This window comes from Pavona decussata, unplaced genomic scaffold (assembly GCF_977016875.1).
Source record: "Pavona decussata unplaced genomic scaffold, jaPavDecu1.1 SCAFFOLD_254, whole genome shotgun sequence".
NCBI lineage: Eukaryota > Metazoa > Cnidaria > Anthozoa > Scleractinia > Agariciidae > Pavona > Pavona decussata.
This window is the reverse complement of record NW_028145657.1, coordinates 1,646,237-1,672,265: the sequence shown is the minus strand read 5'-3', so window position 1 is coordinate 1,672,265 and position 26,029 is coordinate 1,646,237. Positions and strand designations below refer to the sequence as shown.

Genomic DNA, 26,029 nt, shown 5'->3' with positions numbered 1-26,029 from the left:
GCATCGATTCCTCAGCTAGTCAGTACTTTATTTTTATTTTTCACGTTGCCGTTGCTCCACTGCAATTACTTTGCGCATCCTACCTGTTCATAATTTCTTGCGCCATTAGCTGGCACACATGCGGGCACATAAACAATGCGGTTTTGCTCAACCTCGTACCCAGAGTCCTCAGGCTCTTTGGCTCTGTGCTCGCCAGGAAAGTCCTGGTGAGGAACCGCTGGCCAAAGGGCCTGAGGATTAGGTTTTGTCGTGAGGCTAAGCTCGGTAAAGAATTGATTGGGCGTTTTCTCCTAAATGAACACGGTGACCCCTATTTTAATTTCATATATTTAAAGAACGTACGACGTGCAATGACATATCCATGCATTTTATTTGTTTTATTTTCGTAGAACCATTAATATTATTACAATCTGTTTACACCTTAGTTGAAGCTTATAGGTACTCAAATTTTTCTATTATGTCTTTAGTTTCATTTATCAGGCATTGTAGGAATAATTTTTCGGAATTATCGAGTGCGCCTCTTTCTTAAGGCTGAGCTAGCAAAGTTGTTATATACACAATGTACCGAGACTACTGATCACTAGCTGCAGCTCAAAAAAAAATTGGGCTACATATCCTAACCCCAAATTTAAATGCTGACCGCAAGCTGCCTGAGCTAAATTAGACTAACCGGAGAGCTATTTACTTTAGGATAGCCGGAGTGCTGTATAGGCTAGCCCGCTGAAGTGCTATTTTTGTTAGTTACAAGTCTTTTACAAATCCTGACAGGCAGAACAGCTACAGGTCACATGTGCAGCCCCCTAGGGCAGAAAATAAGCTGCGGTGGTGACCCCCTTCTTAATTATATTTACTTTCTTGACCTGGTGCAATGAGCAACTATGCAAATCAAAAAGTTTCGCTACAGATTTTTTTCGATGGAACCATTTCTTCAGTGTCGTGGAGCTTTTGCTGTGTTTTTGTTAAAACAGCATATTTAAAACAAAGAAGCTCACGCCTTGCTCAAACACGAATTGCTCTTTGATCTGGAAGAGGTGGAAATCATCAAGTGAAGGAAGAACTTATCATACTCCCGACTTTCCGCGACTACTCAGCGATTTTTTTTTTCAGCATATGTGAAAACTTGAACTTGAATAAAAAACGACCATCTAAGAGCAGTGCTTTATTAGATGGGAATATTAGTGATAAGGTGAGAGAATTTTACCTTTCCAGACAAAAACTTATGCTTTCCTGTAGCCAGTACGGTCCAGCCTAATCACTAAGTGCATTATACACCAACAACTTTATTCTTTGATTTATACATAATGCATTGATACATTGAGACTAGCCCCGTAAATAGCCAAGCTAATCTGGGCCGGCTAGTCAAAGATTATGATGTAGTGTATGCCGGGATACTCACAAGATTATTATAGGAAAGGAGCCTGAGAGAATCTGTAATGTCGGTCCGTGTTGAGTTGGATCTCGTGGATTAAATCCGGTTCAATCACACTGATTTGCTTGAATGCGTGTTTACAAAGTCTACATATGATATTATAAATAAATAATAAATGACAAATAAAGTACAGGGAAAAGGAACGAATTATTACTTCATACTAAATATTATCGCTTACGTACTAAGGATTTAAACTTACATACCAATTAAGGATTATTATACTTACTGCTACATACATACTGTTGTTTAATACTTACTTTAGATTTAACTTTTTAAAATTTGAGAGATTATCTCATTATTTAATATTCTGCATTCCAAGCTTGTATTTCTATCATTCGTTTAGACAGCAAATATTTGCGTTGAAAAGATAAAGGAACGCAGAGTGTTCAAACCAGTCTAGACTTGATGCTCACTTTTCGTGCAGGGAGTACGTTCCAAACGGACTGAATCAAACTACACCCGCCTCAGCTGAAGCAAAGCAATCCGGACAGCCTAGATATTGCCCTTAAACATCGCAATTAGATCACCATAAACGCAACTAATAAAAGAGTCAAGACCCGGGGGGAGGGGTACTCCCCTATGTAAGCTTCATAGTCATGTTGTTTTGAGCCGTTTTGTCAGGTAGAGGGTGTAGGTTTTTTAAACCGTTTTGGTCTCAGAAACACAAACGGGTTTGTATCTTAGGGAACCGTCTGACTGACTAGGCATTAATTTCACAGGCCTGCACGAGCCGTTTCTTGAAAGTCCCGGTAGCTTACCAGGCCCGATAAGTATATTTTTAAATGTTTTTTCGCCGATTACACAGTGATTACAGACATGATACTTGGCCAATGTTTCATAGAACTATAAGATTTTAAAAGTTATTATTCAATGCTAACAAAAATTGACTTCTGTTAGGAAACATTTATCACCAAAGACACCTATCGGGCACGGTAAGTTACCAGGACGTTCGGGAAACGGGTCCCAGGTCTGAAATAGTTCATTATCCCTCTTGCTGCCTCATTAGCATTAAGGTATGGAAAAGTCCTCCCTGTCGAGTGAACGACAGAGGGAAGCACGAAGTTCCAAAGAGGCAACATGAGGGGGGGGAGGGGCGAGTTTTATTCCTCGTGCCTTGTAAACTTAACTGACGTAGATGCATATCATTAAGTTCTGTATATAATGCCAATGACGTCATCTCGAGGGATCATAATTATTCAATGAGGTTTGAATAGGGTCAGAGTTTGGAGAACCAAGCCACACACCCACCCCCACCGAAACTTCCAAGGAGTACCCCTCTCGGGAGTCAAAGGCTTTAAATAATTAAGGATTGCTATGAAGCTGGCTACAGTATAGGAAACCTTTTATGTTCATGATCATATCATGCTACTGCATTTCAATGGTTTCATTCATTTGTGTTTGGCTTGTTCTTTTCATGATCATTTCAATTTCTGGTAGACCTTCCCCCTTCTCAACGTCAACACTTGCGTCTGTAAAAACAGTAAAGAGAATAATATTGTTTATTATGTGAGCGATCAATCTACCCTTATGCATAGCCTGTGACTGGGTTATGGCTGTAGCCCCAACTCTGGCCTTTGGGTAGTAAATCCCCGAGGGAATAAATGTGATGGAATCAGTTTAAGCCTGGTGAATAAATGGGAATGATGCATTAGGGAGTGTAAGAAGCTACAACGGCGACGGCAACAAGAACGTCACAAAACAATAGGATTTAATGACAAAAACAAAGGCCCTGCACGTGCGTTAAAAGTTTTGGTACATTTCTTTGCTGTACTCGGCCAACGTGAAATGACCAACAGTTCAAGGTTTTGTGGAGAACGTGAGCACATGACGTTAATTTTTTCATTCTCTGTCTCAACTTGAACGCCGTTCCCAACTTTTCTGTTACTGAATAGTTCGGCCACATTGTACAAGTTGAAAGAATTAGAATGATCGCGAAGTAGTACAAGTAACGCGAACTTGTATTTTAGGTCACGTTTTCGTTTCCGTTGCCGTCGTTGTTTCTTAAAGTCCCTTATATTTAGTAAGTGGACACAGGCATACTCGGGAAAAATCTTAAGTATGCCTGTGCCACTTACTAAATAATACATCATTCTCATAAATCCCCGAGTTTAATTAGGTACACTTTTACTCGTTACCAACTGAAGAAATAGAACAAAATAACTATCCAGGAGAAACAGCAGTGCTTGAACAAATCAGGGTCAAGGATAAAAGAATTATGAACGGAAGTTAAGTTAGCTGTATCACGAATCTCTTACATTATCGTTTGAAGTTAAAAAAGTTTATTCTCTTAACCTTGAAGATTTCTTTGCCGTACTCTCGAAAAACCTTGAAGTTCCCACAATGTTCCAGTTATGACGATAACAATAAGGAAACCAGCCAAGCCGCATAGTACATAATCACCAATGTCCATCTTCCTTTTAGAAGACCCTTTCATACTCTGCCGTCTTTTCCCATGTCGGTGAGTGTTGAAGCAGGCAATCTGTAATGGCATTGTATATAACAGCTTTACAAATAAACAAAAGTAAAGGAAAAATTAATTTCCTTAGCGGAATTAGAGGAGAAGTATGCTATTTATTTATCTCAGTATGCTTATCTAGTTATGAGTTATTCAATATAATGCATAGAAGAGCCTTCTCACAAAATGCTAAACTTTCAAGCCGTGTTCGTTTTCAGTGTACGCACTATGATTTTTTTCGGTTGGATTTGACGGTCGGACAGCAGCGGCAGTATATCACAGTGATATCAGAGCACGAATTGACACCCGACTTACTGCCGATCCATGGAAATAAAAGTCGGACCGACACAGAAAAATTGTTGCAGTTGCAAACGACTTTTAACAAATCGGGCTGACACTTTTAAAGAATCTACTGTGCGTACGATTTGCGCTCTAAGAACTGAATGCCGAGCCGACAAATTAAGGTGACAAATCTTAGCGTGTTAACTGGCCTTAAAAACGTAGCGTAAGTTTAAAACACGGGAGTGTTGGTCAGTGTTGTAGAAGAGCAGGTTGCTGTTAGTAATAGTAAGCGGAAGGTCAAAGGTTTGACTCTTTTTCCGACTATGCTTGTGCCAATGACTGCAAAATTCATCTCTCACACTTGTACTCGTGTACGAGCTAACACAGTCAGAGCGATGTGATATTTTTCTTTCGAATTCTGTCCTTGTGGATGTTTTGTTTTGGCTACAAAATTTTTGTTCTTCAAGGGGCGGGGGGTGAAGGAGGAAGGAGGTTATGTTAAGAAAATAAAGATGCTTGGTTAGGAAAAGAAAGACGAAATATGCTATAAATTGATATAATTACTCTTTTAGATTTAGACTCGAATATGAAACAAACCAAGTCAGGATCGTCCTCTGATTCTTCCTCTGATTCTTTCTCTGATTCTTCCTCGGATTCGTCCTCTGATTCTTCCTCGGATTCGTCCTCTGATTCTTCCTCTTGTATCGGGCAGATACTCTGAGCGTTTTTGTCCGCCGTGTCATTCTGTCCATAACCATAAAACCCATTATCATCATCATCGTCACCATCGTCATACTCATTAATCTTATTTCGCAAACAGTCCATGAATTTTTCATAATCTCTTGGTTCTGGCATCTTGACACCCACTCCAATGTAAGGTACTTCCTTCTCAAGAACGTCGACAATCGTAAAGTCAGTTCCCTCTCCGCACTCAAAAAGCCATATCTTGTCCTCGACGCCGTTTTCAAGACTCTCAAAGAGCTCCTTTTCTGTAGAATATTCTGTAACAAAGAATCGCATAAAAATTAAAAGCAAAAGTAACTAGCCCCATGATATGCATCCGGATAATTTACCTTCAGTAGTTTAGAGAGATTTTGACTCCGGTTCTTAATGTACGTGCTTTGTACTTTTTAAACTTTGCTAGAATTATATTCATGTTACTGCTAGAGATAAAAATTTGATGACCGTAATTTTTAACTGATGTACATGTTCTCTAATGACCGACGTATTTTCGCGACAGAATATCATCAGCAGCGAACAACTGACTGTTTGAAACGGCAAAAATAGTGTCGATGGGTTTCAATCATAAATTTGTTCGTTATTAAAGGATGTCAGTACGAACAGCATTACATCAGATTACATTTTTTATGTAGAGAAATGAATTGTTGCGTAGGAAAATGGTTTACGCATTCCTGTGACCAAGTTTCACCATCAATAAAAACTGCTGTATTCAAACTGGCTGACGCATTTTCGACAGCAAACTGTCATTTGTCCGGATACGGCTTTAAGCCTGAGCGCATTTGAATCAAATTTCTTTCTGTACTGATATCACAAATATTTTGTCATGTGACAAACAAGCTTCCTTCAGTCTTTCAAACGTGCCCTTTGTGGAATAATCATTGTTAGTTCATTATTATACATAGTTTTTAAGAAATTTGGAGCAAATTCTGTACTTTTAAATATTTAGAATTCTTAAAATACATTGCTATTATACGATAGTTTTAATTCTTAAAGTTTTAATCTAATTAGATGGGGGACCACAAATTTATTAGTATCGCACAGTATTTAGTGCATCACAATTCGCCATCGTTTCTGTACGCCTTACGTGCCTGCATTTATTGTATGTGACACAATTGAATGAATTATACCTGTTAATGTGGCTCCGTGACTGAATCGCTGAAAAAAATCCCTGATTCCCAAAGGAACACCAACCTGGGGAACAAAAAATTATGAGGTATGCCGTCAACTTGGAAAACTGTGTTACAATGCGAGACCACGCGCGGTTAGAGTGAATTGCACCTCGCAGTAGAAGCACGTTCGACGAGAGTGTAACACAGATTGAGCCAGAACCGTGTGCAGTTAGAGAGTGCAATGCAGCGAGAGGGCCGCCATGTTTTCCATTCAAAATCTCGTGTAAAGAGATTGGGAACAGAGCTGTGTAATTGGCTGTTTCTTCTGCTTGCGCTTCCGAATCCGACCAATCAGTTCACACTTGTTCACAAACGATGGAATGAAACGGTTGCATTCAAAGAGGATACGATTATAAAAATACGCTTTACGTCAACGTAAAACATGAAAAAACAGTTCAACGTCAATATTTGTTCATTATGTTAAAAGTACTAAATAACGTTTGTTGTGTCTTTCAGAGAAAATGAATGCAGTTTGTCATTATTATTATTATTATTATTATTATTATTATTATTATCATTATTATTATTATTGTCGTTATCATTATAATTTTCATTATAGTTATCGTTATCGTTATCATTATTATTATCATTATATTATTATTATTATTATTATTATTATTATTATTATTATTATTATTATTATTATTATTATTATTGTTATCATCATTAGCATTATTATCATCATTAGCATCATTATTACTGAAGATTTCATCTTTGTTTTCATGAATTATTTACATAATTTGCGGACACGGGCCTGGGCTAGTTATCTTTCACTCAATCATTTTCATTACATTCAAGCAGTTTATACGTATTCATAGAACTTCTTAACTATATTTGCGTTCTGGCAGATAATCCATTTCTGACAGCGTTCAATAAGGAAGGACAGCTCTTTGTCAGTGTTCGTTATTACTATTATTATTATTATTATTATTATTATTATTATTATTATTATTATTATTATTTATTATTATTATTATTATTATTATTATTATTTATTATTATTATTATTATTATTATTATTATCATTATTATTATTATTGTCGTTATCATTATAATTTTCATTATAGTTATCGTTATCGTTATCATTATTATTATCATTATATTATTATTATTATTATTATTATTATTATTATTATTGTTATCATCATTAGCATTATTATCATCATTAGCATCATTATTACTGAAGATTTCATCTTTGTTTTCATGAATTATTTACATAATTTGCGGACACGGGCCTGGGCTAGTTATCTTTCACTCAATCATTTTCATTACATTCAAGCAGTTTATACGTATTCATAGAACTTCTTAACTATATTTGCGTTCTGGCAGATAATCCATTTCTGACAGCGTTCAATAAGGAAGGACAGCTCTTTGTCAGTGTTCGTTATTACTATTATTATTATTATTATTATTATTATTATTATTATTATTATTATTATTGTTATTATTATTATTATTATTATTATTATTATTTATTATTATTATTGTTATCATCATTAGCATTATTATCATCATTAGCATCATTATTACTGAAGATTTCATCTTTGTTTTCATGAATTATTTACATAACTTGCCGGCACGGGCCTGGGCTAGTTATGTTTCACTCAATCATTTTCATTACATACAAACAGTTTATACGTATTCATAGAACTTCTTAACTATATTTGCGTTCTGGCAGATAATCCATTTCTGACAGCGTTCAATAAGGAAGGACAGCTCTTTGTCAGTGTTCGTTATTACTATTATTATTATTATTATTATTATTATTATTATTATTATTATTATTATTGTTATTATTATTATTATTATTATTATTTATTATTATTATTATTATCATCATTATTATTATTATTATTATTATTGTTGTTATCATTATAATTTACATTATCGTTATCGTTATCGTTATCATTATTATTATCATTATATTATTATTATTATTATTATTATTATTATTATTATTATTATTATTATTATTATTGTTATTATTGTTATTATTATTATTATTATTATTATTATTATCATCATCATTATCATCATTACCTTGTTACCAAACACTTCATCCAGCGGTTGCATTTCATCGGCAGTGAGGGAGGAGGAGACCTGGGCAGTAATGATTGACATCAACACCAAACCCATGATCATCCACAGTGAAGCATAAGCTCGCGCCAGCGATGAACTTGGGATCCGGTCACCATAGCTACCAATGAAATATTGTGTAGGAAAAACGTTAAGATGATCCCATTGAATTTCGCATCCTATTGACACATCATGTTTTACACATAAGCGCGCTCATACAGAACATTCAGTGCAGATTTGCCTTGAAGGTTTGTTCCCCTAAGTGATTTTAACATGGCGATCCCATATTTTTTCTTTCATATATTTAAAAGATACGACCTCGATGATGTGTCCAGCTTTGTAAAATATAAGTTTTGAAATATTCTTACTGAAACACTCTCACAAAGTGTTTTCAGGCACTTCAGTTGATTGGAATCGTACATATGCTCAAATTATCTTCTTATTTTAATAGTTTCGTTTTTTCAGCAAAACTCTCGAGACATTTTAATGTACAATTGTTATGCTATTACGGTGATACAAGAGGAATAATACGAACAATGTCGTTCCCAGAAATAACTTTCTGGAAGTAATATATCTTCTTCTCTCTCAAGGCTAGGCATTTTTATACTTCTGTCACAAGCGTGCAAAGTTGTTTTAGCTATCAGTGTTTTCGGTAGTATTAGCACAGGACGGGCATGTTTCTGCCGGGGCGTGAAGCGAGCACCGGAGGCGCTAGTTGCTAGGTAGGTACGGGGGCATGCTGCCCCGGAAAATGTTTGAGTTTATAACCTCGGAAACGTTGTTTCGGCGTTCCTGAGACCGTAGAAGCAGTTTCCTATCCCTGAAACGCTTTATGATTAGAAAAACTTCGTAATTTGTTGGCCATATTTTAAACTATCATATCGCTGTGTGGGAGATAGCAAAGTTATTCTCAGTTGTATCTTAATGCATGGCGAATGCTGTAAATCTGGTGTCCTGGGACTATGATTTTCAAAACTCTCAAATATTAAGCCAATATTTTCATCCAGGTCCTCATCAGATCTTGTCAGAACTAAAGGCTATTATCGTCACATCAAAGTACTGGACATCAAATAGCAAGTAACCGGACGTTACGTCCGGCCTCCGGCCGCTATAGGGTAAAGACAAGCACGGTGGTCTCCTTTTTTACAATTTTATTTTGGAATGAGATAGATGTAATGACCAATCGTAAAAAGTTTGAAAAAATACACCACAGCTTCGTTTAAAATGGAAATACCTTAAATATAATGGTTTGAGTTAGATTCAACCTGCTACAGGTCTAGACTTGTTGCAAAGCGATTTGCGCGTATGGTATTTTGCTGCAATCTGTTTTGCGGCGTTTTGTGCCCTCAACATTGATGAAATTGTAAGAGCGAACTGCAGATGCGTGGGGTTGCTGGTGGGGGGTTGAAAAGTTTGAGCCCCTACTTGAGTTTAGTGGTTAGGAAATGGTTGACTGAACATAAAAGATTGACTAATGCGCCCGTGGACACCAAGTATAAAGCGGAGTAATATCCCATAACAATTCTTATTTTGATGTAAAGACGTTGGCTTTAAGTATTCTTGAATAGTGCAGGGACCACTTGTACAAACAGCAGCATAGTGTAGCCGGATCTTTGTGTAGATCAGGATCAGCAATGTTGAATAAAACGTAAAATTAAATGCAAGGCTGATCGGACGGCTAAAAGAATTTTGTTGCCCAATATTTCGGTTAGACAAAACTTACCTTCTTCAGGGGCGGCAAAAAGCTAAGTAAAAATTGGAAATAAACGGTTACGATATTTAAAGACAATAGAAATGAAAATTTTATTTCAAAAATTATTTTAGCTATCCGATCATCTTTGCATTTGGCGATTCCGTGTGTGTGTTTTAGCCATTCTTACGATTCTTGTCTTACGAACTGATAATGTGTTCAATATTCATTTGCCAAAAAACTGCAGGCCTAAGCAATTTCATTCTTATCCTTATTTACGTAGCGTATGTTTGATCCAGTGAACGGCGATGCCCGCACGAGGTGCCAGAGACCCGGTTGCCGCAAAAAACGCAATCTATAGATATAGATAGATATCCTTCTTTTCACGGTTGATTTGGATAATTTCTGACTACATATAACATCTTTTTTAACCGCCGTCGTGAAGGACCTGCCTTAATTTGACAGCCGACCTTCAAGTAATATATCAAACACGAGGAAGGGTGTTTCATCAGATATCCAACCACTGAGAAGTAGGTTGAAAAAACGAGGCGCAGCCGAGTTTTTTTTAAACGACTTCGAGGTGTTTGGATATCTGATGAAACACACTTTCGAGTGTTTGATATGGCTTCTCAAATGATCAATATTTCTTGGAGAAATTCAAGGCTAAAGTTGGCAAAATTTTATGGTAATTAGGATCACATATCCAAACCACGGTCACTGTAATTATTTTCATTGTTTTCTCTTGATGAATTATTAATGAGTTTGATAACCTATCGTGATGCAGCACACGGCAGCCAAGTGAATGCATGTCATTTTACTGACATCTTAGTAGATTTTCCGAGTGTTTTCACGAAAGGCTTAAACTGAAAAATAAACACACTTAACGTTTCGTCATTACCCCGTTGTTGTCATGGTAACGATGGCCCACCATAAGCCTTCTCGTGTGCCTCTCCAAAACGACTTTGGAAAATGTCCAGAGTTAGCTTTGTGGTCCTGTGGATAAAGACGTGTTTCGTTTAATGTAAACGTATCCAGTCTATGTTTCTATAATAAAGCTAAATATGTGTTTTCTATAATAAGCTAAATATGTATTTTGAATGCCAGATGGTATGTTATGTTAATCAGCGATTGTTGTCAGCTCCCTGTCACCATCCCTTTCTAGTATTTAGTTTGAGATAAAACTCAGAATTTCGTGTTCCCTTTCCTTGCCTTTGTTTTCATTTACTTTGTTATTTTACTTTAGTCCCTGCCAAGAGACACAAGAACTTAAAAATGCCCGCCCAACATCGTTCGGGAGACACTCAGCGTAAACAGATGTCTTAAAGATTACTGAAATTTCTAATCATACAGTTTTTATTTTGTCAATTTGCATCCTTTATTTTTTGTCTAGGAGATTAATACATGCCTTGGAATGACAACAAACAAAATCCTGCACATACAAATATAAAGGAAACAAGTCTTAAAGGACGAATGAACTTATAAGATAAATCTCATTTTGGTTTTAATTTACACTGAGTTTTACATTTTAGTAGGACTCAAAATGGCTTTGGCAAGCATTTACAATAAATCATTAGCAACTCTATTTGTGAAATTAATCCAGATTCGTTGACACCAGTGAGGTTTTGTAATACTTACCAAAAACCAGATTATAATTCCTGATAATATAGTAGCCATTGGACAAAAGAGAAGCAGTCTCCATATTTTTCCAAGGGCGGATAATATCTGGCTTGTTGTGCTAGGAAACTCTTGCTTTATGACCAGGACAGGTTTGGGAAGCCTCGGGTCCGGGGTTGCGTTTGAATACCGTGATATTACAGGAAACGTGACATTTATCTCATCCCGCTTCTTGCAAGTTTTGCCTTCTGAGGCGATTTCTGAAAAGCATTCATACGCCATCTTGCAAAATACGTCTTTCGATGGATGACGGACATGGTAGCGTTTCATAAAACGGAACAGAAGCACATTCCAATTACACCTCACACAAGAACGGGATGGTTTTCCTGAAATACGAAGGACGTATTCGCTCGAATTCAGAATGATAAAAAGGAAGAAAAACGCCTTTAAAGACATTTTCAGGCTAACGTGAGTTTTCACCTCTCTTGTTAAAATTATTCCAATGGTAATTAGTAGACAACCTAGATTCACCAATGGCCAAAGGCTTTGAATTATTAGCCACCAGGCCCCTGTTGTTCAAAGAGCGGATAACTTTATCCAGTGGATAAGTTGCTATCCAGCGGAGCAAATGTACTCTAAAGAGCGCGTTTGGCAAGTTTTTCACACAATCCCATACTAAATTTGACATATGCTTCAACTACATTCACAAATAATAGGCATATCAGGAAAATCGTGCACACATTTTATCTGCCGGATAGCGACCTATCCAGTGGATAAAGTTATCCGCTCTGTGAACAACTGGGTTACTTATCCCTCCAGTCGGAGATCGATCCAATTGCTTGGAACCAAGACAACACACGTGTAAATAATCCGTGTGGCAGTTTTACCCAGCAATTGCACAGAAACTAGTAGTAATTATCTCTGCCTGCAAATGGCTAGAAACAATAAGCAAAACGACAACTCACCATCATTATATATATTAGGTATAGGATAACGGTCGCAATGGCTTCATTTATACTGAAAATGGTATCAACGTTGCTGGCGTGCAAGAAAATAAATGGCTCTCGTTCCAAACTCCTTTCAAAAGGCATATTGCGAATCATCAACAGCAAAGCTGCCAAGATCGTGAAGTTTACAAAATGACTTATAATAAACATCGTTTTTACAAGAGTTTGAAAAAACGCCAGCATCGATTCCTCAGCTAGTCAGTACTTTATTTTTGTTTTTTCACTTTGCCGTAGGTCCACGCAATTACCTTGCGCATCCTACCTGTTCATAATTTCTTGCGCCATTAGCTGGCACACACGCGGGCACATAAACAATGCGGTTTTGCTCAATCTCGTACCCAGAATCCTCAAGCTCTTTGGCTCTTTGCTCGCCAGGAAAGTCCTGGTGAGGAACCGCTGGCCAAAGGGCCTGAGGATTAGACTTTGCCGTGAGGCTAAGCTTGGTAAAGAATTGATTGGGCGTTTTCTCCTAAATGAATATGGTGACTCCTATTTTAATTTCATATCTTCAATAAAAATACAACGTGCCGCCAACATCCCACGCAGACTTGCTTTACAAACTAATGACATGAACAAATCTACGCGTGTACCTTTTATTACTACTTTTAATCCATCGCTTTCTCACATCTCCAACATCATTAAAAAACATTATCATTTACTGTTCTCGTCTGGCCGCTGCAAAAAGGTTTTTCCAAATTTGCCTGTGTGGCCTTCAGACGATCCCCTAACCTACGTGGCTTACTGGTTTCGGCTAAACTTTCTTCTAACTCGACTAATCCCCACCCACAACTCCCTTCCGGCTGCTATCGTTGCGGTAAAAATTGCGCCACTTGCCCATACATTTCCGATGGTCTCACTAACTACACCTTCTTTTCCACTGGAGAAACACGTTCTATCAAATCTAACCTGACCTGTGAAACTAAGAATCTAATCTACATGATCCAATGCAACCGCTGTAATTTACAATACCTAGGAGAGACTAAACGACGCTTAAAAGACCGCTTTAATGAACACCGCCGCACCTATAGATAACCCTAATACTAAATCTAAGCCCACCACAGCCGCAGAACACTTCCTCACCGCTCCTAGCCACACCGCTAACGACATGCAATTAATCCCCATAGAAAAAGTCTACTCTAACCGAGACTCAATCCGTAAGGCCAGGGAAGCCTTTTTAATCTCAAAAGGCAGAACACTTTTTCCACATGGCCTCAATATTCGCGAAGAAATGTACTAGTGTTTTTTCCTTTTATTATTTTTTTATTTTTTGTTATTATTATTATTATTGTTTCATTTGCTTCATATTTTATACTGTCAATCAATTTAGTTTAACGTAGTTCCGCTATTGTGCAAATATTTGTCAGCTATATAAGCGTATGTCCCAATGTAAATTTCCATTGTACCTGAAGAAGGCTGGTTTGGCCAGCCGAAATATAGTAACCTTTAAACCGTATTTCTACGTTGTATCGGTCTCTGCTTCTTGTATCATTTGTATTCAGTTGTTAAGCCGATCAGATCAACAATTGATCCAACGTATACCAGCAGGATTATCGTCCACGGTTGTTACTTGGACTTGACTCATTTAAAGAACGTACGACGTGCAATGACATATCCACTTTTTTATTTTATTTTCGTAGGATCATTAATATTATTACATTCTGTTTACATCTTAGTTGAAGCTTATAGGTGCTCAAATTTTTCTATTATGTCGTTAGTTTCATTTATTAGGCATTTTAGGAATAATTTCTGGAAGTATCGAGTGTGCCTCTTCCTTAAGGCTGAGCTAGCAAAGTTGTTATATACACAATTTACTTTTGATGTACACTTTTAACCTAAAAAAAAGAGATTATCCTATAAGAAGAGTCGAATTCGGGTCGTTGGATTCCCAAACGGGAACCTAATACTACTAGAGTATCGACCACTAGCTGGGCCACATATCTTAACCCCAAATTAACCGCAAGCTGCCTGAGCTAAATTAGACTAACTGGAGAGCTATTTACCTTAGGCTAACCGGAGTGCTGTGTAGGCTAGCCGGAGTGCTGTGTAGGCTAGCCGGAGTGCTGTGTAAGCTAACCGGAGTGTTGTGTAGGCTAACCGGAGTGTTGTGTAGGCTAACCGGAGTGCTGTGTAGGCTAACCGGAGTGCTGTGTAGGCTAACCGGAGTGCTGTGTAAGCTAACCGGAGTGTTGTGTAGGCTAACCGGAGTGTTGTGTAGGCTAACCGGAGTGCTGTGTAGGCTAACCGGAGTGCTGTGTAGGCTAGCGGGAGTGTTGTGTAGGCTAACCGGAGTGTTGTGTAGGCTAGCCGGAGTGTTAATTTTGTTAGTTACAAGTCTTTCACAGAAACAGACAGGCCGAACAGCTACAGGTAACATGTGCAGCCCCCTAGGGCAGAAAATAAGCCGCCGTGGTGACCACCTTCTTATATTTATTTTCTTGACTTGGTGCAATGAGCAAGTATGCAAAGTCTATAAAAAGTTTCACTACAGATTTTTTTCGATGGAACCATTTCTTGTCGTTGAGCTTCTGCTGTGTTTTTGTTAAAACAGCATGTTTAAAACAAACGCGAAAATGCTCTTTGACCGGGAAGAGGTGGAAAACATCAAGTGAAGGAAGAACTTATCATCGTCCCGGCGTTTCAGCGATTTTTTCAGCATATGTGGGAACTTGAACTTGAATGAAAAACGACCAACTAAGAGCACTGCTTTATTATACAGGAATATTAGTGATTAGGTGAGAGAATTTTACCTTCCCAGACAAAAACTTATGCTTTCCTATACGGTCCACTTCGATCACTAAGTGCATTATACACCAACAACTTTATTCTTTGATTTAAACATGGTACATCGATACATTGAGACTAGCCCACAAATAGCCAAGCTAATCTGGGCCAGCTAGTCAAAGATTGTGATATTATTTTGAGAGATTATCTCATTATTTAATATTCTACATTCCAAGCTTGTATTTCTATCATTCGTTTAGACAGCAAATATTTGCGTTGAAAAGATAAAGGAACGCAGAGTGTTCAAACCAGTCTAGACTTGATGCTCACTTTTCGTGCAGGGAGTACGTTCCAACCGGACTGAATCAAACTACACCCGCCTCAGCTGAAGCAAAGCGCGCCGAGTGCATTGTTGAGTTATATAAGCACTTGGGAATTTTTAAGAACACGAGAGAATTGCAGAGAGGCACGAGCCGTAGGCGAGTGCCTCTCTGCACTTCTCGAGTGTTCTTAAAAATTCCCAAGTGCTTATATAATTCAACAATGCACGAGAAACAAGTTTTTTTATTTCTTTTATAAAATATAAACAATCGCAACTCCTCAGACAAGTGCGAATTTTAATGAATCAACATCAAGTTTCTCCTTATACGAGATAACGCATAATTTAATAGCGCGCGCTCTTGCCGATCACGACAGAGCACGCGACAGCGCAATTAAGTAAAAAGTCAAACTGTTTTAGTTTTTCGTCACGTCGTAAGCAAGTTCAAGAAGTTAACTCCAAGTCAAGTTTAAGTTTTAAGGTGTTGAGAGACAAGTTGAAGTTAATTAAAAGTCTGGAAACATCAGTACTGTTCTTTGCGAATCGCTGGAGTGACAGCGCATTCTGTCTCTGAATTTCTCAGATTTTTCACAGGCAAAAAAAATCTGACGTGTGCTACGTGCACATGTACAATTATAATGCACGCACCATCCGTATGCTTCGTGCATTGTGGAGTTATACAGAACTCAGTTTGACCAATCACAGTGCTTGCTTGACCCTGGCTATTTTATAAATCACCATAAACGCAACTTATAGAAGAGTCAAGGCCCGTGGGCGGGGAGGGGCGGTACTCCCCTATGTAGGCTTCATAGTTATGTTGTTTTGAGCCATTTTGTTTGGTATAGGATGTAGGTTTTAACCGTCTTGGTCTCAAAGTCTGGAAAAAAAAAAGGTATGGATTTTACACAAACGGATATGGATCTTAGAGAACCGTCTGACTGAATGGGCATGAATTTTACAGGCCTACAGGAGCCGTTTCTCGAAAGTCCCGGCCCGGTTAAGTGTTTTTGGTGATAAAAGTATTTTAGCAGAAGTCGATTTTTGTTAGCTTTGAATACTAAATTTTTAAATCTCATAATTCTATGCAAACATTGTCCAAGTACCAATGATGTCTGTAATCACTGTGTAATCGGCGAAAAACATTCAGTTTAAAAAATATACGAATCGGGCCCGGTAAGTTACCGGGTCTTTCGAGAAACGGGCCCCGGGCCTGATAAGTATATTTTTAAATGTTTTTTCGCCAATTACACAGTGATTACAGACAAGGTACTTGGCCAATGTTTTCATAGAATTATAAGATTTTAAAAGTTAGTATTCAATGCTAACAAAACCTAACTTCTGTTAAGGAACATTTACCACCAAAGACACTTATCGGACCCGTTAAGTTACCGCGACTTTCGAGAAGCGGGCTCCAGGTCTGAAACAGGGTCAAAGTTTGGAGAACCAAGCCACACACCCACCCCCAGAAAAACTTTCAAAGAGTACCCCTCTCGGGAGTCAAAGGCTTTAAACAAGGATTGCTATGAAGCTAGCTACAGAGTGCATGCATGCTACTGTATTTCAATGGTTTCATTCATTGTTTTGTGTTTCGCTTGTTCTTTTCATGATCATTTCAATTTCTGGTAGACCTTCCCCCTTCTCGACGTCAACACTTGTGTCTGTAAAAACAATAAAGAGGATAATTGTTTATTATGTGAGCAATCAATCTGCCCTTGTGCATAGTACTGTGACTGGGTTATGGCTATAGCCCCAGCTCTTGCCTTTGGGTAGTAAATCCCCAAGGGAATAAATGTGATGAAATCAGTCTAAGCCTGGTAAATAAATGAGAATGACGTATTAGGGAGTGTAAGAAGCTACAACGGCGACGGCAACAAGAACGTCACAAAACAATAGGATTTAATGACAAAAACAAAGGCCCTGCACGTGTGTTAAAAGTTTTGGTACATTTCTTTGCTGTACTCGGCCAACGTGAAATGACCAACAGTTCAAGGTTTTGTGGAGAACGTGAGCACATGACGTTAATTTCTTCATTCTCTGTCTCAACTTGAACGCCGTTCCCAACTTTTCTGTTACTGGATAGTTCCGCCACATTGTACAAGTTAAAAAAATTGGAATAATCGCGAAGTAGTACAAGTACCGCGAACTTGTATTTTAGGCCACTTTTTCGTTTCCGTTGCCGTTGCCATCGTGGTTTCTTAAAGTCACTTATATTTAGTAAGTGACTCAGGCATACTCGGAAAAAATCTTAAGTATGCCTGTGTCACTTACTGAATAATACATCATTCTCATAAATCCCCAAGGCTAGGTACACTTTTACTCGATACCAACTGAAGAAATAGACCAAAATAACTATCCAGGACAAACAGCAGTGCTTGAACAAATCAGGGTCAAGGATAAAAAAATTATGAACGGAAGTTAAGTTAGCTGTATCACGAATCTCTTACATTATCGTCTGAAGTTAAAAAAGTTTATTCTCTTAACCTTGAAGATTTCTTTGCCGTACTCTCGAAAAACCTTGAAGTTCCCACAACGTTCCAGTTATGACGATAACAATAAGGAGACCAGCCAAGCCGCATAGTACATAATCACCAATGTCCATCTTCGTTTTAGAAGACCCTTTCATACTCTGCCGTCTTTTCCCATGTCGGTGAGTGTTGAAGCAGGGAATCTGTAATGGCATTGTATCTAACGGCTTTATAAATAAAAAAAAGTAAAGGAAAAATTAATTTCCTTAGCGGAATTAGAGGAGAAGTATGCTATTTATCTCAGTATTCTTATCTAGTTATGAGTTATTCAATATAATGCATAGAAGAGCCTTCTCACAAAATGCTAAACTTTCAAGCCGTGTTCGTTTTCAGTGTACGCACTATGATTTTTCGGTTGGATTTGACGGTCGGACAGCAGCGGCAGTATATCACAGTGATATCAGAGCACGAATTGACACCCGACTTACTGCCGATCCATGGAAATAAAAGTCGGACCGACACAGAAAAATTGTTGCAGTTGCAAACGACTTTTAACAAATCGGGCTGACACTTTTAAAGAATCTACTGTGCGTACGATTTGCGCTCTAAGAACTGAATGCCGAGCCGACAAATTAAGGTGACAAATCTTAGCGTGTTAACTGGCCTTAAAAACGTAGCGTAAGTTTAAAACACGGGAGTGTTGGTCAGTGTTGTAGAAGAGCAGGTTGCTGTTAGTAATAGTAAGCGGAAGGTCAAAGGTTTGACTCTTTTTCCGACTATGCTTGTGCCAATGACTGCAAAATTCATCTCTCACACTTGTACTCGTGTACGAGCTAACACAGTCAGAGCGATGTGATATTTTTCTTTCGAATTCTGTCCTTGTGGATGTTTTGTTTTGGCTACAAAATTTTTGTTCTTCAAGGGGCGGGGGGTGAAGGAGGAAGGAGGTTATGTTAAGAAAATAAAGATGCTTGGTTAGGAAAAGAAAGACGAAATATGCTATAAATTGATATAATTACTCTTTTAGATTTAGACTCGAATATGAAACAAACCCAGTCAGGATCGTCCTCTGATTCTTCCTCTGATTCTTTCTCTGATTCTTCCTCGGATTCGTCCTCTGATTCTTCCTCGGATTCGTCCTCTGATTCTTCCTCTTGTATCGGGCAGATACTCTGAGCGTTTTTGTCCGCCGTGTCATTCTGTCCATAACCATAAAACCCATTATCATCATCATCGTCACCATCGTCATCACCATCGTCATACTCATTAATCTTATTTCGCAAACAGTCCATGAATTTTTCATAATCTCTTGGTTCTGGCATCTTGACACCCACTCCAATGTAAGGTACTTCCTTCTCAAGAACGTCGACAATCGTAAAGTCAGTTCCCTCTCCGCACTCAAAAAGCCATATCTTGTCCTCGACGCCGTTTTCAAGACTCTCAAAGAGCTCCTTTTCTGTAGAATATTCTGTAACAAAGAATCGCATAAAAATTAAAAGCAAAAGTAACTAGCCCCATGATATGCATCCGGATAATTTACCTTCAGTAGTTTAGAGAGATTTTGACTCCGGTTCTTAATGTACGTGCTTTGTACTTTTTAAACTTTGCTAGAATTATATTCATGTTACTGCTAGAGATAAAAATTTGATGACCGTAATTTTTAACTGATGTACATGTTCTCTAATGACCGACGTATTTTCGCGACAGAATATCATCAGCAGCGAACAACTGACAGTTGGAAACGGCAAAAATAGTGTCGATGGGTTTCAATCATAAATTTGTTCGTTATTCAAGGATGTCAGTACGAACAGCATTACATCAGATTACATTTTTTATGTAGAGAAATGAATTGTTGCGTAGGAAAATGGTTTACGCATTCCTGTGACCAAGTTTCACCATCAATAAAAACTGTTGTATTCAAACTGGCTGACGCATTTTCGACAGCAAACTGTCATTTGTCCGGATACGGCTTTAAGCCTGGCCGCATTTGAATCAAATTTCTTTCTGTACTGATATCACAAATAGTTTGTCATGTGACAAACAAGCTTCCTTCAGTCTTTCAAACGTGCCCTTTGTGGAATAATCATTGTTAGTTCATTTTTATACATAGTTTTTAAGAAATTTGGAGCAAATTCTGTACTTTTAAATATTTCGAATTCTTAAAATACATTGCTATTATACGATAGTTTTAATTCTTAAGGTTTTAATCTAATTAGATGGGGGACCACAAATTTATTAGTATCGCACAGTATTTAGTGCCATCACAATTCGCCATCGTTTCTGTACGCCTTACGTGCCTGCATTTATTGTATGTGACACAATTGAATGAATTATACCTGTTAATGTGGCTCCGTGACTGAATCGCTGAAAAAATCCCTGCTTCCCAAAGGAACACCAACCTGGGGAACAAAAAATTATGAGGTATGCCGTCAACTTGGAAAACTGTGTTACAATGCGAGACCACGCGCGGTTAGAGTGAATTGCACCTCGCAGTAGAAGCACGTTCGACGAGAGTGTAACACAGATTGAGCCAGAACCGTGTGCAGTTAGAGAGTGCAATGCAGCGAGAGGGCCGCCATGTTTTCCATTCAAAATCTCGTGTAAAGAGATTGGGAACAGAGCTGTGTAATTGGCTGTTTCTTCTGCTTGCGCTTCCGAATCCGACCAATCAGTTCACACTTGTTCACAAACGATGGAATGAAACGGTTGCATTCAAAGAGGATACGATTATAAAAATACGCTTTACGTCAACGTAAAACATAAAAAAACAGTTCAACGTCAATATTTGTTCATTATGTTAAAAGTACTAAATAACGTTTGTTGTGTCTTTCAGAGAAAATGAATGCAGTTTGTCATTATTATTATTATTATTATTATTATTATTATTGTTATCATCATAAGCATTATTATCATCATTAGCATCATTATTACTGAAGATTTCATCTTTGTTTTCATGAATTATTTACATAATTTGCGGACACGGGCCTGGGCTAGTTATCTTTCACTCAATCATTTTCATTACATTCAAGCAGTTTATACGTATTCATAGAACTTCTTAACTATATTTGCGTTCTGGCAGATAATCCATTTCTGACAGCGTTCAATAAGGAAGGACAGCTCTTTGTCAGTGTTCGTTATTACTATTATTATTATTATTATTATTATTATTATTATTATTATTATTATTATTTATTATTATTATTATTATTATTATTATTATTTATTATTATTATTATTATTATTATTATTATCATTATTATTATTATTGTCGTTATCATTATAATTTTCATTATAGTTATCGTTATCGTTATCATTATTATTATCATTATATTATTATTATTATTATTATTATTATTATTATTATTATTATTGTTATCATCATTAGCATTATTATCATCATTAGCATCATTATTACTGAAGATTTCATCTTTGTTTTCATGAATTATTTACATAATTTGCGGACACGGGCCTGGGCTAGTTATCTTTCACTCAATCATTTTCATTACATTCAAGCAGTTTATACGTATTCATAGAACTTCTTAACTATATTTGCGTTCTGGCAGATAATCCATTTCTGACAGCGTTCAATAAGGAAGGACAGCTCTTTGTCAGTGTTCGTTATTACTATTATTATTATTATTATTATTATTATTATTATTATTATTATTATTATTATTATTGTTATTATTATTATTATTATTATTATTATTTATTATTATTATTGTTATCATCATTAGCATTATTATCATCATTAGCATCATTATTACTGAAGATTTCATCTTTGTTTTCATGAATTATTTACATAACTTGCCGGCACGGGCCTGGGCTAGTTATGTTTCACTCAATCATTTTCATTACATACAAACAGTTTATACGTATTCATAGAACTTCTTAACTATATTTGCGTTCTGGCAGATAATCCATTTCTGACAGCGTTCAATAAGGAAGGACAGCTCTTTGTCAGTGTTCGTTATTACTATTATTATTATTATTATTATTATTATTATTATTATTATTATTATTATTGTTATTATTATTATTATTATTATTATTTATTATTATTATTATTATCATCATTATTATTATTATTATTATTATTGTTGTTATCATTATAATTTACATTATCGTTATCGTTATCGTTATCATTATTATTATCATTATATTATTATTATTATTATTATTATTATTATTATTATTATTATTATTATTATTATTATTATTGTTATTATTGTTATTATTATTATTATTATTATTATTATTATTATCATCATCATTATCATCATTACCTTGTTACCAAACACTTCATCCAGCGGTTGCATTTCATCGGCAGTGAGGGAGGAGGAGACCTGGGCAGTAATGATTGACATCAACACCAAACCCATGATCATCCACAGTGAAGCATAAGCTCGCGCCAGCGATGAACTTGGGATCCGGTCACCATAGCTACCAATGAAATATTGTGTAGGAAAAACGTTAAGATGATCCCATTGAATTTCGCATCCTATTGACACATCATGTTTTACACATAAGCGCGCTCATACAGAACATTCAGTGCAGATTTGCCTTGAAGGTTTGTTCCCCTAAGTGATTTTAACATGGCGATCCCATATTTTTTCTTTCATATATTTAAAAGATACGACCTCGATGATGTGTCCAGCTTTGTAAAATATAAGTTTTGAAATATTCTTACTGAAACACTCTCACAAAGTGTTTTCAGGCACTTCAGTTGATTGGAATCGTACATATGCTCAAATTATCTTCTTATTTTAATAGTTTCGTTTTTTCAGCAAAACTCTCGAGACATTTTAATGTACAATTGTTATGCTATTACGGTGATACAAGAGGAATAATACGAACAATGTCGTTCCTAGAAATAACTTTCTGGAAGTAATATATCTTCTTCTCTCTCTAGGCTAGGCATTTTTATACTTCTGTCACAAGCGTGCAAAGTTGTTTTAGTTATTAGTGTTTTCGGTAGTATTAGCACAGGACGGGCATGTTTCTGCCGGGGCGTGAAGCGAGCACCGGAGGCGCTAGTTGCTAGGTAGGTACGGGGGCATGCTGCCCCGGAAAATGTTTGAGTTTATAACCTCGGAAACGTTGTTTCGGCGTTCCTGAGACCGTAGAAGCAGTTTCCTATCCCTGAAACGCTTTATGATTAGAAAAACTTCGTAATTTGTTGGCCATATTTTAAACTATCATATCGCTGTGTGGGAGATAGCAAAGTTATTCTCAGTTGTATCTTAATGCATGGCGAATGCTGTAAATCTGGTGTCCTGGGACTATGATTTTCAAAACTCTCAAATATTAAGCCAATATTTTCATCCAGGTCCTCATCAGATCTTGTCAGAACTAAAGGCTATTATCGTCACATCAAAGTACTGGACATCAAATAGCAAGTAACCGGACGTTACGTCCGGCCTCCGGCCGCTATAGGGTAAAGACAAGCACGATGGTCTCCTTTTTTACAATTTTATTTTGGAATGAGATAGATGTAATGACCAACCGTAAAAAGTTTGAAAAAATACACCACAGCTTCGTTTAAAATGGAAATACCTTAAATATAATGGTTTGAGTTAGATTCAACCTGCTACAGGTCTAGACTTGTTGCAAAGCGATTTGCGCGTATGGTATTTTGCTGCAATCTGTTTTGCGGCGTTTTGTGCCCTCAACATTGATGAAATTGTAAGAGCGAACTGCAGATGCGTGGGGTTGCTGGTGGGGGGTTGAAAAGTTTGAGCCCCTACTTGAGTTTAGTGGTTAGGAAATGGTTGACTGAACATAAAAGATTGACTAATGCGCCCGTGGACACCAAGTATAAAGCGGAGTAATATCCCATAACAATTCTTATTTTGATGTAAAGACGTTGGCTTTAAGTATTCTTGAATAGTGCAGGGACCACTTGTACAAACAGCAGCATAGTGTAGCCGGATCTTTGTGTAGATCAGGATCAGCAATGTTGAATAAAACGTAAAATTAAATGCAAGGCTGATCGGACGGCTAAAAGAATTTTGTTGCCCAATATTTCGGTTAGACAAAACTTACCTTCTTCAGGGGCGGCAAAAAGCTAAGTAAAAATTGGAAATAAACGGTTACGATATTTAAAGACAATAGAAATGAAAATTTTATTTCAAAAATTATTTTAGCTATCCGATCATCTTTGCATTTGGCGATTCCGTGTGTGTGTTTTAGCCATTCTTACGATTCTTGTCTTACGAACTGATAATGTGTTCAATATTCATTTGCCAAAAAACTGGAGGCCTAAGCAATTTCATTCTTATCCTTATTTACGTAGCGTATGTTTGATCCAGTGAACGGCGATGCCCGCACGAGGTGCCAGAGACCCGGTTGCCGCAAAAAACGCAATCTATAGATATAGATAGATATCCTTCTTTTCACGGTTGATTTGGATAATTTCTGACTACATATAACATCTTTTTTAACCGCCGTCGTGAAGGACCTGCCTTAATTTGACAGCCGACCTTCAAGTAATATGTCAAAAACGAGGGCGAGTGCTTTATCACGGGTTCCAAATACTGAGAAACAGATGAAAGCACGAGGCCGCAGGCCGAGTGCTTTCATCTGTTTCGAGGTATTTGGAACCCGTGATAAAGCACGAAGCCCGAGTTTTTGACATGCCCTCTCAAATGAAACAATAAGAAATTAATCTCATTAAAATGCAAATGTTTGATCTCAGATGAAAAACATGTTTCATCTCAGATGAAAACCTGGTGGTGTTTCATCTGGTGTTTCATTGGGGTATCAAGATTCATCCACCTGACCGAAATGGAGGTCATTTATTGGCTTTTGACTGCATGAATTATTAATGAGTTTGAGAAGTAATATATCAAACACGAGGAAGGGTGTTTCATCAGATATCCAACCACTGAGAAGTAGGTTGAAAAAACGAGGCGCAGCCGAGTTTTTTTTAAACGACTTCGAGGTGTTTGGATATCTGATGAAACACACTTTCGAGTGTTTGATATGGCTTCTCAAATGATCAATATTTCTTGGAGAAATTCAAAGCTAAAGTTGGCAAAATTTTATGGTAATTAGGATCACATATCCAAACCACGGTCACTGTAATTATTTTCATTGTTTTCTCTTGATGAATTATTAATGAGTTTGATAACCTATCGTGATGCAGCACACGGCAGCCAAGTGAATGCATGTCATTTTACTGACATCTTAGTAGATTTTCCGAGTGTTTTCACGAAAGGCTTAAACTGAAAAATAAACACACTTAACGTTTCGTCATTACCCCGTTGTTGTCATGGTAACGATGGCCCACCATAAGCCTTCTCGTGTGCCTCTCCAAAACGACTTTGGAAAATGTCCAGAGTTAGCTTTGTGGTCCTGTGGATAAAGACGTGTTTCGTTTAATGTAAACGTATCCAGTCTATGTTTCTATAATAAAGCTAAATATGTGTTTTCTATAATAAGCTAATTATGTATTTTGAATGCCAGATGGTATGTTATGTTAATCAGCGATTGTTGTCAGCTCCCTGTCATCATCCCTTTCTAGTATTTAGTTTGAGATAAAACTCAGAATTTCGTGTTCCCTTTCCTTGCCTTTGTTTTCATTTACTTTGTTATTTTACTTTAGTCCCTGCCAAGAGACACAAGAACTTAAAAATGCCCGCCCAACATCGTTCGGGAGACACTCAGCGTAAACAGATGTCTTAAAGATTACTGAAATTTCTAATCATACAGTTTTTATTTTGTCAATTTGCATCCTTTATTTTTTGTCTAGGAGATTAATACATGCCTTGGAATGACAACAAACAAAATCCTGCACATACAAATATAAAGGAAACAAGTCTTAAAGGACGAATGAACTTATAAGATAAATCTCATTTTGGTTTTAATTTACACTGAGTTTTACATTTTAGTAGGACTCAAAATGGCTTTGGCAAGCATTTACAATAAATCATTAGCAACTCTATTTGTGAAATTAATCCAGATTCGCTGACACCAGTGAGGTTTTGTAATACTTACCAAAAACCAGATTATAATTCCTGATAATATAGTAGCCATTGGACAAAAGAGAAGCAGTCTCCA

At 37.0% G+C, this 26,029-nt stretch overlaps 2 protein-coding genes across 2 annotated transcripts in view; both read right to left on the bottom strand.

The window, feature by feature from the left end:
• Positions 1 to 358: 358 nt before the first annotated feature.
• Positions 359 to 11,950, bottom strand: LOC146456506 (uncharacterized). The gene is made up of 7 exons (XM_085092971.1): positions 11,478 to 11,950; positions 10,741 to 10,835; positions 8,117 to 8,273; positions 6,035 to 6,098; positions 4,764 to 5,167; positions 3,722 to 3,908; positions 359 to 2,898 (listed from the first exon to the last, which is right to left on the bottom strand). The coding sequence occupies exons 1-7, from the start codon at positions 11,910 to 11,912 to the stop codon at positions 2,795 to 2,797; spliced, it is 1,446 nt and encodes a 481-aa protein (XP_084949097.1). The 5' UTR covers positions 11,913 to 11,950; the 3' UTR covers positions 359 to 2,794.
• A 3,190-nt stretch (positions 11,951 to 15,140) lies between these two features.
• The window catches only part of LOC146456504 (uncharacterized), a 36,458-nt gene continuing 25,569 nt past the window's right edge, over positions 15,141 to 26,029 (bottom strand). The window contains exons 5-7 of the mRNA XM_085092973.1: positions 19,021 to 19,436; positions 17,985 to 18,171; positions 15,141 to 17,161 (exon numbers count right to left, since the gene is read on the bottom strand). Of these exons, the coding sequence (XP_084949099.1) occupies positions 17,073 to 17,161; positions 17,985 to 18,171; positions 19,021 to 19,436 (692 nt within the window). The 3' untranslated portion in view covers positions 15,141 to 17,072. The remainder of the gene's footprint in view (positions 17,162 to 17,984; positions 18,172 to 19,020; positions 19,437 to 26,029) is intronic.